The following is a 15,408-nucleotide window of genomic DNA, read 5'->3' on the forward strand; positions in this document are numbered from 1 at the left end:
GGAAGGCGTTCTTCCTGTCCATACTAATCCAGTTCGAAATTGTGACCGCTTTTATGCCGCCTTATCATAAACCGGTGAAAACCTTTACTTTCCATTAAGATGCAGATATAAGCAATGGAAGTGTGCAAGCGATGTATTTTGAAACTTTCTGGCGTAAGAGGTAGTGAAGCTGTTGTGGTCTTAATGATGTAGTGATTGAAATACAAGTGTATTAGAAGTGGTCCGTTTTTTGAAGATCTATGCACCTTCCTCACGATTTATTGTGATGTAAATATGTGACACCCAGACTAATGTAACTTACGAGGGAACTCGGCAAGTGCCACAACCCCTATTTCTCAAAAACTTCGCTCAGTGGAAGAGAGGTCAAGGTAAGCGAAAACATGTCTCGGCTTATGCATAGGTAGTCGATCGTTTCTGGAAAAAAGACACTCAAAGTTTTCGAGATACTTTCCGGGTACTTCATGTGTCTTGTACCGCGCTGTGTCCTCGAACAGAATTGTGGCACAGAGTTCGAAACCCGATTATTGATTTTATTTTCGTCTTTCATTTATATACTCATGTCTGTATAAGATTACTGCACGAATGTTTTCCAGTATATGTCGGTATAAAGCTGTCCTTATTCGTCTAGTAATTGTATGTCAGTTGAATGAATTTAAAAAGAAGAGAAAATTATTTGAAATTGTTTTCGGTGAAATTCCTGTAGCGTATCCTGATTCATGATCAGAAATGTAATCCGTCATGCATGGTTTGCCACGAAATCATTGCCAAGGAGCGAAATCTTCAGTAGTGTTAAAGACGTTTTCCGAATGAGATCCATACGAACATAAGTCCCCGTGGCAAATCTACCTTCGCGCGATGCTCTTGGTGTTAGGAATGTGTATGTTTTGAATGTTTCTACGCTCGGTATCATCCAAGGGGAAGCACCAAATCTTCCTGAAGAATAAACATATGAATAAAATATAAGAATTGATATGAGAATGAAACATCAGAATACGAGAATTTAAAGCGATTGTAACCTCTCAGCATGCCAAACACACACATATATTATATAATAAATTTGTGACACTTCGTGTGAAACCATTTCTAATTTTACAGTTAATACAACACTCTTGTACCCTCTTAATTTGATAAGAAATGTTCGGGTAGTAACCTCCTACGAACATGGGCAAATAAATGAAAACAATAGAAATAAAGTAAAATAAAAAAAACAATAACCAGGTTTCGAACACGGTGCGCAAAATTAAGAAGCGGCGATGCTAACCACTGAGGCACCATAACTTCTGACGATATCGCACCGAAAAATGCATATATAGTACCTCGAAAACTTTGACCGTCGTTTTTTTTCAGAAACGTTCGAGTATCTACAGGTAGGCCGAGACACGTGTTCGCTTATTTTGACCCGTCTTCTACTAAGCGAAGTTTCAGGCAACTCGGGTGATGGCTCTTGGCTTGTTCGCCTCATCAGTAATGGAATTACTAAGTCGCTGGCCAGTCGTAGGCAACCATCGCGATTTCAAGAGAGATTTTTTGCCGGTGAGAAGTCTTGTTAAAAACACCAATCCGAAAACTGATTAGCGTCACCTGGCCTAGAGGATGAAGAAAAATCATTAATATGAACGAGGCCGACGGCGCGTTTTTAATATCTGGCCAAATTTGGTTGTCGCCACCGCTCTTTACAGTGGAAGAGGGGCGCGCGTGCTAGCGAAGCGCATGCGGTTTTGTAACTGCGCTTGTGCGGGCAGACTTGCCAGTGCCTGGAGGCTGTCTGTGGGCGGGCGGCAGTCTAGAAATAGCGGCAGGCGGTAGCGGCAGTAACCAGCCAAAAGTCGAGGGGACTGCCGCCCTCAATCTCCCGTAGTATCGACGCTCGCGCCTAAGCCGCGGCCCAACATCTTTACGCTGTAGTCTCGAAAAATGAGGAAGCCGTTTCTACATTTTTCGTTGGTATTCTTTCAAAACATCGCTGCTGATGTAGCCGGAGGCAGATACTCAAATCGTAAACTACGGTAGTTGGCTTACAGCTTGGAGTTTTTGACATGGCGCCAGCTGGCACTTTCGTGGGGGACTTGCACACAGATGCAGGGATACGGCCAGCTGCTTCGTCTGGTCATGCCACCGCGCAACACATCAAAACAAACTTGAACTCTTCCGCATGGTCGCCATTAAAGCACACTTCGTCTATAATAATGTTTTCTGTGGCCATTGCAGTGTGGTTTCTGATTGAGGATATGTCAGTGGACGATATTTAACTCTGTTGGCTATCAGGATTTCTGATGCTGTTGCATTCTCTTTGTGTTATTATGTTGTGACGGTTATTGTGATACATTTTTGTTGCTAGTGATCGTGAACAGTTAAATATTTCTGTTTGAAGATAATGAAAGTATGTTGTGTTTTGATTGCAATCCTTACCATTGGCGGCTCTCGTATGTGAAACTGATGAGTGTTCTACAGTGTATGTGTTTCATCTAAGGCAATTTTTGATAGGTGTATGTGCAATCTTATTGACTCCAACTGTTTCAAAACAACACTCCATCTTTGCCCATCTTGGAAATTTTCTGGAGGCGCAGCTGTCACATTCATTGACCTTGTTTGTTGAAAAATTTGTTTTTCCTTTTTTTTTTTTTTTTTGGAAACTGAACACAGTCTGCCAGCTTAGAGAATAGTGTATTTATCACACTATTTCTGCACCTTCTCAGTTATAAAATGAGAGAGCAATAAGCTTTACACCAGTTTTTATACATATTAGTGGGAGTTGACATTTTTCTGTAATTTATTTTCTTACTTTGTTACCAGAAAAATATTGCTGCAAATGTTGCAGTTAAATGTCTGGTGAAAGAAATTGGAGAAAATGTCCATTTGATCATGATGTAGTCATGCAAAATGCATTGAAACAGTCAAAAGTGTAGTGTAATGGATCTCATTCAATATGCAGAGTACACCCAAAGTACTGCAAGAGTGGTCAGTTCATGCTGAAGTCACATTTTCTCATGGAGCACAAACTCCAACTGCTCAGCTCTCTGGAAGCAATGTGTCTATGGACTGCTCATGGCAAAAACCAACCACTACAAGCAGTGCATCTACAACTTTGCGTCCTTGCTATGGATTTCAGCGTGGAAACATTTTATTCACAACTACACCACCACGGTCATCACAACATGATGTTAGCAGACAGTCTAGTGGTGGATCCCAGTCAGCAAAAGCACCTCAGCATCCATATGACAGACGCTGTAAAAGCACTTGTAGCATCGTGTTGGCAAATCCAGGGGAAAAATTGCAATCTTTTCATTACCATTGTGGTGATCGTGCTTGTTACCATGCGAGACCACCATACACATCAGGATTCTCCACAATACCAGAAAATTGTGAAATATGCAACAGTAATCAGGTGCCAGATTGTCATAACAGGAAAAGTAGTACATTTACTACACATTTTTGCACAAGAGTACCAGAACGGTCTGCTAATAAGGAACGTCAAGATGCTGCTTCACAGACTGACACTGGACATAATGTCGTACCTGAAAATCTTCAAGTTCCAGACGTGCCACTACAGAAGAAAAAGGTAATTAACATTCCTTTATATGATATGATTTTTATATGGTTTTTGTAATTTTTTGATTTGAAATGATATATAATGATGACATGTTTTGAACAGCTGTCAAAGAGGTTGTCAAGGTCACCTGCAAGACTAAGTGGAAAATCTCCTTTGCTGCAAAGAAGGTACTCTGAAGTTTCTCAAGGAACAAGCAGCCGGTCTTCCACGCCAGATGTTGACTGTAATCAGCAGTGCCAAGGGAAACCTCGTACTGTGCACATTGACGTGTACTGTACTGGATCAGAAGATGCTGATGCCAGTGCATCATCAGAAGCTGACACAACAGATGAATCATCACCACAGACAGTTTTTGAGTCAGAACAACTTCGAGTGATGCACACAAAAATGGGTAAATTCTCTTTACCAAAAGGTTTGAAGCAGGTACCCAGAAGAAGTGAAAGTCTAAAAGAAAAGTCCAACGTCAATTCTTGTTTGGAACCAAAGGGTTATGAGAGTGATGATGTTCTCAGTAGTCAGTACCCATCCAGGCTTAGCTCATACACTTCTCTAAAAGAGAGTGCATCTGGTCTGGTAAGTGAGCAATCTAGTACAGTAAGAGACCCATCATGGTCAACAATATCGAGTTGTGCTATTTCGTGTGATGACAAGGACTCAGTTATGTCAACTTCCTGGAAGGACGTTTCTACTGAACTTGATTCTGCAGCTGTGAGCAGCTCAAGTTTTGTAAACAAATTTGACCCCTATTTGACACAGAGTGATAGTTTTGAATATGCTGATATGACAGATCGAATTCGCATAAAGGAGAAGGCCATGGCATGGGCAGATGAAGGAAGTGCTCAGCAACCACCTGATATTGAAAAGAAACGTCTGCATCAACAACAAAAATTTAAGGAGTTCTTATACAGACATTTAGGAAAAGGGACATTTCCCTTGTGGAAATCACAGCATTCGGATGATTCAGAAGAAGATGAAGACAATGATGATGATGACGATGATGATGACACTGGTGATGCATGGAGCTTTATTGGAAGAGGCTGTTCTGGAACATCTCTCCGAAGAGAAAATACAGTTAAAAAAGTAGCAAAATCTACAACACCTAGTGAAGGTGCAGATATTAAATCACTTACTTTGCCATTGAGGATTAATCACCTGATTTGTGACGCTGGGAGTTTAAGTGATTCTGGCCCTCCATCTGTAAACAGGTTTGCCCGTCGTATTGCAATAGGTCCATTTGGGTCCAAGCCTCCTTCACCTCCTCCATTAAAAGTTGAGTCTAGTGTTGTGTCACCTTTCACTTCTGTTCAAGGTACAGGTACTGATCAGTTGTCAAAAGCTCAGAAATTTGGTACTATTGTTGGTACATTAAAGAAACCAGGCAATCATATAGGGCCTTCAAAAAACCCTTACTGTTCTTGTGCACATTGCCGCAGCTTTTATGAAGCCACTTTACACTGTGGGAGGGCAAGGTCTGTGGGTGATATAAACTTTCATCCAGAGACAGGACAGCCCAGTGAGTGTAATGCTCAAAATATGCATGATACAAAGTTTGCAACTGAAAGTGTCAAGTCGAATACTATCGCTGACGGTAGTGAATCAGATGGTACACCTGTTTGATGTAGTAAGTGAAGCAATTATGTTGTTATAATTTTTATTGTGTTTATGAAATGGATACATAGTTTTGTTAAACTGTGGCAGTGTGAGTGAAAACATTATGTGCATTATCAGCTGCTTGTTATTCTTATGATATTGAAGGGTAGTTGAAATTTGAGAAAATGACAAAATTTGTTAGAATAACTGTATATTCGTTTCACATTATGTGGTATTTTGCATTTATGTTGTACACGGATTTAGGCTATATTGAGTCTCATTGTATGTAAAGAAGCTCACACTTACAGAGCCAAGAACGCTCCACGTAATTATGTCTAATAATAAGAAACTGGAATGTTACTTCATGTATGAGACCTGGAAATATGATAAATGGAAAAAAATGGCAAATTTTTGGTTTCAAAATTTGTGCTGTGAAAATGTATTTTAACATCTGGTCCTGTTGAATCGTGTATCAGTGAACTGCGAGCTAGAAAATTTGTAGATAAAGCATGGGAAGTATTGATAAACTGAAAGCCACAAATATGTTTATGTGGGGAAGGTACTATTGCCCTGTGTTTGCACTGTTTGCTCATAGTTTGATATGTTCTCTATTAAATCTATCAGATACATGTATCATTGATGTAGTGCAGAAATAATTGAATATACCTTGTTGCTGCTAAAATTCTGTTAATACTGAGTGAATTCAAATTGAAGAACATTTTATTTATAGGCAACTTTTAAGCAAGAAAACATTTGAGGAGATACTTTTTATTTTTTTCTGTCATTGCTGACAGAGTTTATTCTGGCTCAATTTCTTGTTTGAAATTTTGCAGTTTTGTCTTTGCTGAACTATCACATCCTCTCAAGAAACTTGTGCTGGAAATGTAGGTGCTAATGAATTTTACCACTGCAGAAAAAGCAGCATTGCCAGTTGTTTCTCACTGATGATCTTCCTTGTTGTATTTTTCATTTTTATAGTTGATTATTAAATGCATTTCTGAATACAAAAAAATGTGTCTTTCAGCTTATTAGACAATTCTGCAAACCAGCCAGTGAATGGTGGTCAGCTTTGCATTTTTCTTAGTGACTCCTTTTCCACACATTTATACCCCAGTAATTGATTTTACATAACATACTTGTCCTACATGATTTTGTTCATTGTCAGTTAATGCTGCTATGGTGCTGACAGTGCAATTGACATTATGACTTCCAACTTCGTTTATCATTTGTGCATGAGATGTTATTTCCTGTCACAGTTATCTGTGATTTCGGAACTATAATCTGCTACATTTTTCATGAAGTTCATCTAGACATTTTTTCCCCCCTCTACCTGTATTATACAGCTGGCAGATCATTTTTCTAATTCTGCTCTTGTCTTAGTGTTGCATTTAAATTCCTTAATGTATACTTTGAATTGCATGAAGATGTTTGGAGGAAATGTAGTCTTTCAGACAGTGAACTATAGTTTTAGGACTCAAATATGTGTCCCACTTTCATTTCAGTGGCAAGTCTCAGAATTCTACTTATGCTGTTGTTATAAGATCAACCAGTCTGTTACATTGTGTATATAGTTGACTAATCACAACATCTTCTACACTCAAAAGTAATTCCTCTCAACTTTCCTTGTGATATCGTGTTACAATTGTTATAGGAGTCCGTGTAGTTTGTACTGTTTCATTACTGTTAGCTGTTTGCCTTTTGTCAATTTCCGTAAAAGCTGTTCTGAGTACCCCCCTCCCCCCCTCAAAAAAAGTATTAACAACAGGTTATTTCATTTGTCATTAGTTGTTTTTCCATGTGTCTGTTGTATTTTTCCTATTTTTATATGCTTTTTATGAGGTCATTTCAACCATCAACTTGTTAGTTGTTGTGTAGGGACCAGTACAGGTATGTTATGATTTATTAATGCACAGGGTGCAGTTTACAGCTTTTTAATTTCCTCAAGGAAAAAAAGCGGCTTTTGAACTCTGATTAATACTTGTTAGTAGGACAGATACTGACTTAATTCAATAAAAAGTCTTTTCTTTATCATAATCATCATCAGTCATCATTACTAGTAGGTAGGAAACAGAAAAAGGTACATGGGATCAAGTCAGGTGATAACAGTTAGTGGTGGAATTGTTTTGAAACTCAGCTTGTGCTCATTTACAATCACAATGTCCTATGTGTTATTAGGCACATTGTCCCAGTGTGATAATGTTGTTGTGCTCAGTAATCTTAAGCGCCATGGAAACAGTTCCCCAATGTTCCATATAACAGCCAGACTTTTTATGTAGTCAATCAAGTTGGTTACATTGAAAGTTTCAGAAACACTTACCATGTCTTTTTCCCACAAGAAACATGTTTCTTCTTGTTTCTGTGCACTTTCACCTTTGACAGTCCAATGTTTGGACTGCAGTTTGGTCTCCAGACTCTAATGTAATCTAAATTTACATAACTCTGCCAGCTGTTAACATACTGTGCTTCATTATTTCAACAAAATTTTGAAATGTCATGTCTTTTGTATTTACTGTTTGAGTTCAATAAATTCAGTATCGACTCTGCTCAAGTTTCTTTGTATGTAAAAATTAATTCAGGATAATATGTAATTTTTCATATTAGGTGTTTATGTACTTACAAATTACATCGGTATGGCCTTCTCCCATGATACTGTAAATTTTATTGACATTGTTGACTTGTGAACAGTATATGCTTATGCTGTATTTGACTGACATGTTTTGAAGTTTTAAGCGACTGTATATTTACTGATTATATGGGTGTATTCATATGAGTAGATAAACTATGCCAAGTGAGAGTAATGTTTGTTTTTTCAGAACAAATAAATTATAAGGTATTCCTTGTAACTGATACACACACAATCATAGTGTGCAAGTGCCATAAAGTTTGTTACAGAACCATGATATTATACCCATAAACAAGTTTTGTTGCTTTTTGAAACATTATTATTGTCGTACTCATCATTGAGTATTCTGCAGGACGTCTAACAGTGTAATACATTAATGTTTACTTCTAATTGAACTCGTATTAATGAATTAACAACAACACTATCCACTACATCAAAGGAGAAAACATTTCTTAGTAGTATTACCTAGAGCTCTTCTAAATGAATTATCATATGAAATTGTTAGTTATGTTGGAGAGGGGGAGAATAATTCTCAGAATGTAACAGTGCTCACGTTATTTTCATTCCTTAAATTATTGGACACATTGGTGAGCTCTGCTAGGCACATGCATATGATAAAGATGGTGATCAGAACCACCAGTTACCTATTGCAATATGTCAGAAGTATAGTTACGCAACTACTATTGAACACATTGATGGAGTTACTTGTGATAATGTGAGGACATTTTGACAAGACTGCATATACATGATGAAGCACAAACCTCTAGGAAAAGTCACCAGGGCCTCAAGAAGAGCAGTGCTTCAGGAAGGTAAGTGATCATTGAGATGAAACATATGTTTCTAGTACACTTACCACATCATAGTTGTATTTATGTACATACACATGCGAGAACTGCAGTTGATGAGCTATAACTTCTTTTGTCTCCTGACTCTAATAACCAGAAAACATGTTAGTGATTTGGCTGGGCTACCTGCAATCACTAACACCCAAGCACTCAAGATAAACTGTGATAGTAGGTCATCTGATAAGACAGCTTTGGAATGAAAGAGCTATAATAGACAACAACAAAAATTGTGTATTAGAATGTATTCCAGTATCATTAAGCAAGATTCTGTGTACTATGAAGTTCAAGAATTTTTCGTGAAAAGATAGGTCTCATAGAAATATCCTCTTTCCAGCAGGTTACAAGACTGACTGCTCCCTGACCTTTTAAGCCCATACAAAAATAAATTTTGTATAATTTTGAACATAGATAATTAAATATAAAAAGCATGAACTTATTAAAAGGCACAGCACTACCCAATGTATAATAAATTTTTAAAGAGCATTTATGATGTTGAAGAGAATGGAATCAGCTAATATGTATAACCACATATTTCATGGCATCTGTAACCTTCAGTTTGGTAGTGTACTCTGTGTCCATTCTGTTTGACACAAAAGCAGAATTCTAATGGTGTGTAGTGTGGTTGAGCAAATGTTTAATTTTCATAGTTTAACCATATGGAGTTGCAAACAGACATCCTTGTGATACAGGTGAACAGTACTAATAGTTTGCCCAACCACCTGAAATGAAAACTGCTTTTAACAGTAAGAAAGGGCATTCCATCTTATCATCAAGCTATAGAGTCCCTCACAGGTGAAACATTTGTCAAACTAATATTTAGCTAATTGTGTGTCCACCTATGCATCTAGATTTCATACCATTCAGTGGAATTTCGGTGGGAATCTTCTGTTTATTTTAGCTGATGATGAGACAAGCGAGGTACAGGTTTTGAAGTTTTGTGAAGTGTCTGGACTTTGTGTTGTGTGCATGCATGTGTGCTTGCACACCTGTGTTTTAGGATGGTAGTTATGTTTTGACCTTGTAGTTACAGTTTTTAACAATTTTGCACCCATTATTCACACTCGCCTCATAAAATTTTAGTGCGAGCATCAAAGATCTTGAAGCCGTGCGGCACACCAGTATATCCACATATCAACAATTAATCACATTAGGTCTTTGTATTTTGCAATTAAAATGACATTGTGTATGTCACAAAGCCATAGACACTGGATACAGATAGAGATGTGGTTGTGATTGCCTGTAAATATAGTCTTGTTGCAGTTGAAATTACTGCTTATTTGACAATACGCTTTGTGGTGCTGTAGAGGTGCTGCAGTTGTTGCCAGTAAGTTATTTTGCTCACTTATGGCTGTGATGTTGTGAGAGGTAGCAAGCTCATACTTATTCTTCCTTGCATCACTAAAATTCAAAGAGTGGAAACATAAATTTTGGAACCTTCTATGTATTGAACTTGATTCTCTATTAAGACTCTGCTGTATGTTGTTTTATGCAACATTGAAGTGAAAGGGCAATGTGAAAAAAAAGGAAGGAAAAAACCTGTGCACTTATCACTGTGTAAATACCTAACTTTTTCTGGTGATTACTGTATGAAATTTATTTTTGAAGGAATGATGGTACAAAGACTCAGAGCAGTGAGGAAAATAGCATACGCTTAAGTGTTTAGAATACACAAAACACCACAGGCTTTCTTTTTGACAACATTGTTTTGTGGTATTCCTGCTACCCCTTTGCTTCCAAAGAAAAGTTTATTCTCAAAAATTATGTTGACACATCTGCAATTGATTAAAATGTCATATTGACATGAATACCTTTGGCTCCAAGGTGTTTGTGCTTAACACAGACACAAACACAATATCAAAACAACCATTTCTGTTTAGGGGGAAAGAAAATGCCAATAGATGCACATGCAGTGATCTTTAAAACTTCACGAATGCGACTGGCTTTTTTTTTTACTTGATCCGCTGATACCTTTACTAAGAACTGTCCATTCTCCTTCCAAATTAGTGTCACGTGGTTGCTTTTGTGTTCATGCCATTTATTTATATCAACAGATAGTAAATAGGTTGGGTTGTTAGTGTTATTTTGGTTGCAGCATCCTCCAATCTAGTTTCTTATTGTTTTGGTTCTCCTAGATTGCCATGCGATGAGCAGGCATCCAGGAAATGTAAATTAATCAAAAAGGAGTTTCAAGCTGCATAAGTAGTGTACATCTGATTTCTATTAATGTGTAATTATCTACAGGTGTTCACCACGAAATATTGTACCTATATTATGAATACAGTAATTATATTTAGTCAAAGTTAACTGTAAATGCAAAGAAACAAAACAGGGAGATGAATGGTTTGTGTTTAACACAGACACAAACATAATATCAGAACGACCATTTCTGTTTAGGGAAAATAAATGCTGACTGCTTATATAACCAGATACTACCTGTTTGTGTCAGTAGCAGAGGGTCTTACAATAGTGATTGCTTGGGAGTGCCTAGTATTGTACAAAATTTTTAAATGGAAACTACAGGGTGTATCAAACCTTTTAGGTCAAATTGAAACAGATGGTAGCGGGTCCACAGATGATTATATTGAGATAAGGAGGTAGTTGTCAGAAATGCATATTTATTTTGTTATGGAGATACACAGCATGCACCACATAATGACGACAACAACATAACTCATGGTAATTGTTGAAAGCAATGACTGTCAATCTCAACGCATGTATTGCAGTGGTGAATATGGTTCTGCTGCACTGTCGCAAAGATCCCAGGTGTCATTTGTGCACTGGAACAGGCAGCAAATGATAAACAGCATACTCCCTTGACAACCAAACATACTGAAAACAACTTAGCTCATAGCACATGTGTTAGGTGACAAATCCATGCTTCAGACCAGTGCATTAACCTGTGCCGCATGAACACTACTATCCCTTGCGTCATTTGTCCATTGCATCAGACAGCTTGTGATGTGTGTTACTGTGTACAGTGGTGAGGTGTGTTACTGTGTACAGTGCTTGAAACACAGTCAAAGATGGAACATTGCTCATCGCAAGAGTTGGCAGACATGCATTTAATGTAGAATGTGGCAGTATGTAGTACCTGTAAAGCAGCTTAAATGTACAGGGAATGCTTTCCCAATGTGCATAATCCTAATTGGAAGAAATTTATCTCCGTGGATACCAACTTACAAGAGATGAGATTATTCTTGTCACAGATCGTTGGGCAAGGTTCCCACCAAAGACATGTCCAACACCATTCTTGCAGTAAACCAAAACTCCAACAATCACACCTCATCCATAGACTTTGCTTGGCTTTTACCCCTGGGATAAGGAAATTTCAGTTCATCTCCACAACACAAAATCACTTGGTACTGATAACAAGCCCTGACTGGGCAAGGCTGACTGAAGAAATTGGTGACGTAAGTTCAAAGAAACCGTTTTTACAAATGACCACTAGATGGTACTGTTCAGGTAGTGGTAGAACATGTATTAAACCCATATAATAAAGAATGTATGCAAATACTGGAACCGATGAATTTTTAGCCCTTTATCACAGTGCTGTAATGCCAAACTTTGTACAGTTTGTTTTGTTCATGGATGAGGCCTCATTCAATGATGATGTTTTAAACACCTGCAGCTGGAGTGAGGACCATTCCCCATGCCAGCCACATAGGTGGCCACTAGCAGTGATTCTGTGTCAATTTTCCAATATCATGTAATAGAACTTTATTTGCTGCCTCCACATTCAACTTTTTCAGGTTACCTGATGTTCCTGCCAGATGTGCTTTGAGACTGTACCTCTTGTCTGTGAAAGTATGTGATTTCAATACGGTAGAGCACCAGCCCACTTTGAAGTTAATGATCACGAACACCTCATCATTGGATTGGAAAGAGTTGACCTGAGCTATGGCCAGTGTGATCACTGGGTCTTGCACCTCAGGACGTTTTCCTCTTGGGTTAACATCAAGACATTGGTGTATGAAAAACCCCTAGAAACAGATGAAGATCCACTTGCTAGGTTCCTAACTGCCAGTCTCCTGGTACAAAAGACTCCAGGGATCTTGGAGATAGTGCAGCAGAACTTCATTGCACCATTGCATGCAAGCACTGAGACTGGTGTTTGGTGGTTTAAACAACTACTATGATCTACATTCTTGTTATACAGTGTACACTGTATGTGTCCATAACACATGAAATATGCATTTCCGACCATTGGTTCCCTATCTTAATATAATCGGTTTTGGACTCACTGTCACCTGTTTCAATTTGATCCAAAAGGTATGAGTCACCCTGTATAATAGAACCAGATATCATATTTAATTAGTGTGGGATGGGTGCCACAAAAGAAAAAAAAGGTTGTTTCATTTACTTATAACAACATACAAATGTATCAGATTAGTAGATAATGCTTCTTGGATGTTGGAAGCCGGTAAGAGGGACCAGAACATGCAACGTGTGATCCGTACTAAATGGAGCTGTTATTCATGAGTAAAAATAAACCACAAGAAGACATAAATACCGTTATACTAGAAGACTTAGCAGGTGCCGGTAAGCTTCTGTCACTTACATGTAAAAATCTAACTTCAGAAATACATATGCAATACAGGAATGAAACAAGATGATGAGTGACAATACCAGTAGATATATTTGCAGATGACAAAAAAATGACACGTTTTCTGAGTATACATTACAGATTCACTGAAATCAGCACAGTTTGTCTGCTGTGCTTAGGCCAACAAAAAATATACATCAGAATTCTTTATGAGTTTCCTGAGTGGTGTTCAGACACAATAATAAGAGGAAATAGTGGAAGAACGTCATTATTTGATCAGTAAGCATAAAAATAAAATTAACTTTTCATACAGCAAGGGCAGAATAATGTCAGCTGTATAATCAGTGTAATAGCAACTACTTAAGTGTTAAATCAGAACATACACATTATGAAAGATGAGTAAATAAAACTAGTATTATATTTACAAAAACAGAAATTAGAATCGTAGTAAAGGGATTTAGATACAGTTTGCACTGTGAATTAATTAAATCTTGGAGAAAAATTGAGAAGGGCAAATTTCAGATAATTTCAGTGCATGCTAGTTACATTATAATAAAATTATTTGTAATGAGGAGAAGCATGTGACTTACTGATTCAAATTGTGTGCCACTTGAGGACTCAGACTCACAGTGTTGTCTTTTATGGGCAATGTTCTTTCCGACAGAGCTGTAGGCAAGATTCAAGATTTGCCGCATAGGCTGCACGTCTCAGTAACACTCTTGTCATCCAGACTCCTGGGACTGCAATCTCCTTTCACATATTCTGCTAGAAGTTATTTAAGAGTATGATCATCAAGTTTTAAGTTTTTACAAGCATTTGAACAAATTCTTCTCTGATGTTGGTACACCGAAAAAAGTTTTGAAAAGAATCAACAGCTTCTTAGGTGATGAATATTGCTATTCACACAAATTTTTTTGACATAAGAGAACATACAGAAATCATTAGATGATAAATCAGGTGAACACGGGCAGTGAAATATAAGTTCAGTGTTAGTTCTTGTAAAGTAACACTGAATCATGTGGCATTGTTTGTGAAAGGTGGCTTTTTCATAATGAAAAATGATGCAATATTTTCAGTAGTTTCCTCGATTTTGTGGGTAACTTACAACAGAGTTGACTATTTCCAGTGTAGCTAAAGGAACAAGCGAATATTTTCTGTGAAATGCTTCATTTAGGAGCCCTTTTTTGTTGTTACAGTTCATCTGGGAACACACATTTACTCAGTTGCATTTATTGAATGTTTCTGTATGCCAGTTGACACTAGCCTGTTTTTGAGCTGCAGTCAAATTGTGCAGGATCCAGGATCCATTGGGAACATATTCTTTGCAGCTAAATGTTCTTGTAAAATCAAATGTATTGCAGTCTTCGATATGTCTGAGGATGTGTCTGTACAACTGTGAGTCACAGGCCTATGCTCTTCAGTCATACTGCCCACAGAATTGAAGTTCTTTGGAACAAAAACTGATTTTGGCTGACTTCATGAAATTTATCACTGATGGAATGATGACTGTGACAAAATTACACGTAGCAAATACACACATCGAAAAAGGTTTTGCATCACGTTGATTCAGAGAGTTCCGGAACCTGTACAGAAAATTGGAAAAGAGATCAACATAAACGTCATTTCCACTGTTTTTATTGCTCATGAAAACCACACAATGAATGTTGTACTACCATAAGCGAAACCCTCGGAGGTAGTGGTCCAGATTGCTGTACACACCAGTACCTCCAAAATCCAGTAGCCCGTCCTCTTGTGTTGATGCATGACTGCATTCGTCGTCGCATATTACCCACAAGTCCATCAAGGCACTGTTGGTTCAGAGTGTCCCACTCCTCAATGGCGATTCGGCATAGATCCCTCAGAGTGGTTGGTGGGTCACGTCGTCCATAAACGGCCTTTTTCAATCTATCCCAGGCATGTTCAATAGGGTTCATGTGTGGAGAACATGCTGGTCACTCTAGTCGAGCGATGTCATTATCCTGAAGGAAGTCATTCACAAAATGTGCATGATGATGGCGCGAATTGTCGTCCACGAAGACGAATGCCTCACCAATATGCTACCAATATGGATGCGCTATCAGTCGGAGGATGGCATCCACATATTGTACAGCCATTACGATGCCTTCCATGACCACCAGCGGCGTATGCCACCCCAAATGTAATGCCACCCCAAAACACCTTGCTGCACTCATTGGACAGTGTGTCTAAGGCGTTCAGCCTGACTGGGTTGCCTCCAAACATGTCTCCGACGATTGTC

General features: G+C 38.2%; 2 protein-coding genes across 4 annotated transcripts in view; both read left to right on the forward strand.

Annotated features, from left to right (window-relative positions):
- Positions 1 to 15,408, forward strand: part of LOC126187703 (serine/threonine-protein kinase N) — a 347,916-nt gene that overhangs the window by 210,244 nt on the left and 122,264 nt on the right. The window lies entirely within an intron of this gene.
- LOC126187705 (uncharacterized) lies at positions 1,808 to 7,934 on the forward strand. Its single transcript, XM_049928948.1, has 2 exons — positions 1,808 to 3,559; positions 3,653 to 7,934. Exons 1-2 carry the CDS (start codon positions 2,927 to 2,929, stop codon positions 5,165 to 5,167), a joined length of 2,148 nt encoding a protein of 715 aa, XP_049784905.1. The 5' UTR covers positions 1,808 to 2,926; the 3' UTR covers positions 5,168 to 7,934.

Source organism: Schistocerca cancellata, chromosome 5 (assembly GCF_023864275.1).
Source record: "Schistocerca cancellata isolate TAMUIC-IGC-003103 chromosome 5, iqSchCanc2.1, whole genome shotgun sequence".
NCBI classification, from domain to species: Eukaryota; Metazoa; Arthropoda; class Insecta; order Orthoptera; family Acrididae; genus Schistocerca; species Schistocerca cancellata.

Bases quoted from the DNA above. Each gene is read 5' to 3' on its own strand.
- LOC126187705 (XM_049928948.1), top strand. From the start codon at position 2,927: ATGCAGAGTACACCCAAAGTACTGCAAGAGTGGTCAGTTCATGCTGAA. The intron at 3,560-3,652 runs GTAATTAACATT...TGTTTTGAACAG, and splicing joins TGCCACTACAGAAGAAAAAG to CTGTCAAAGAGGTTGTCAAG.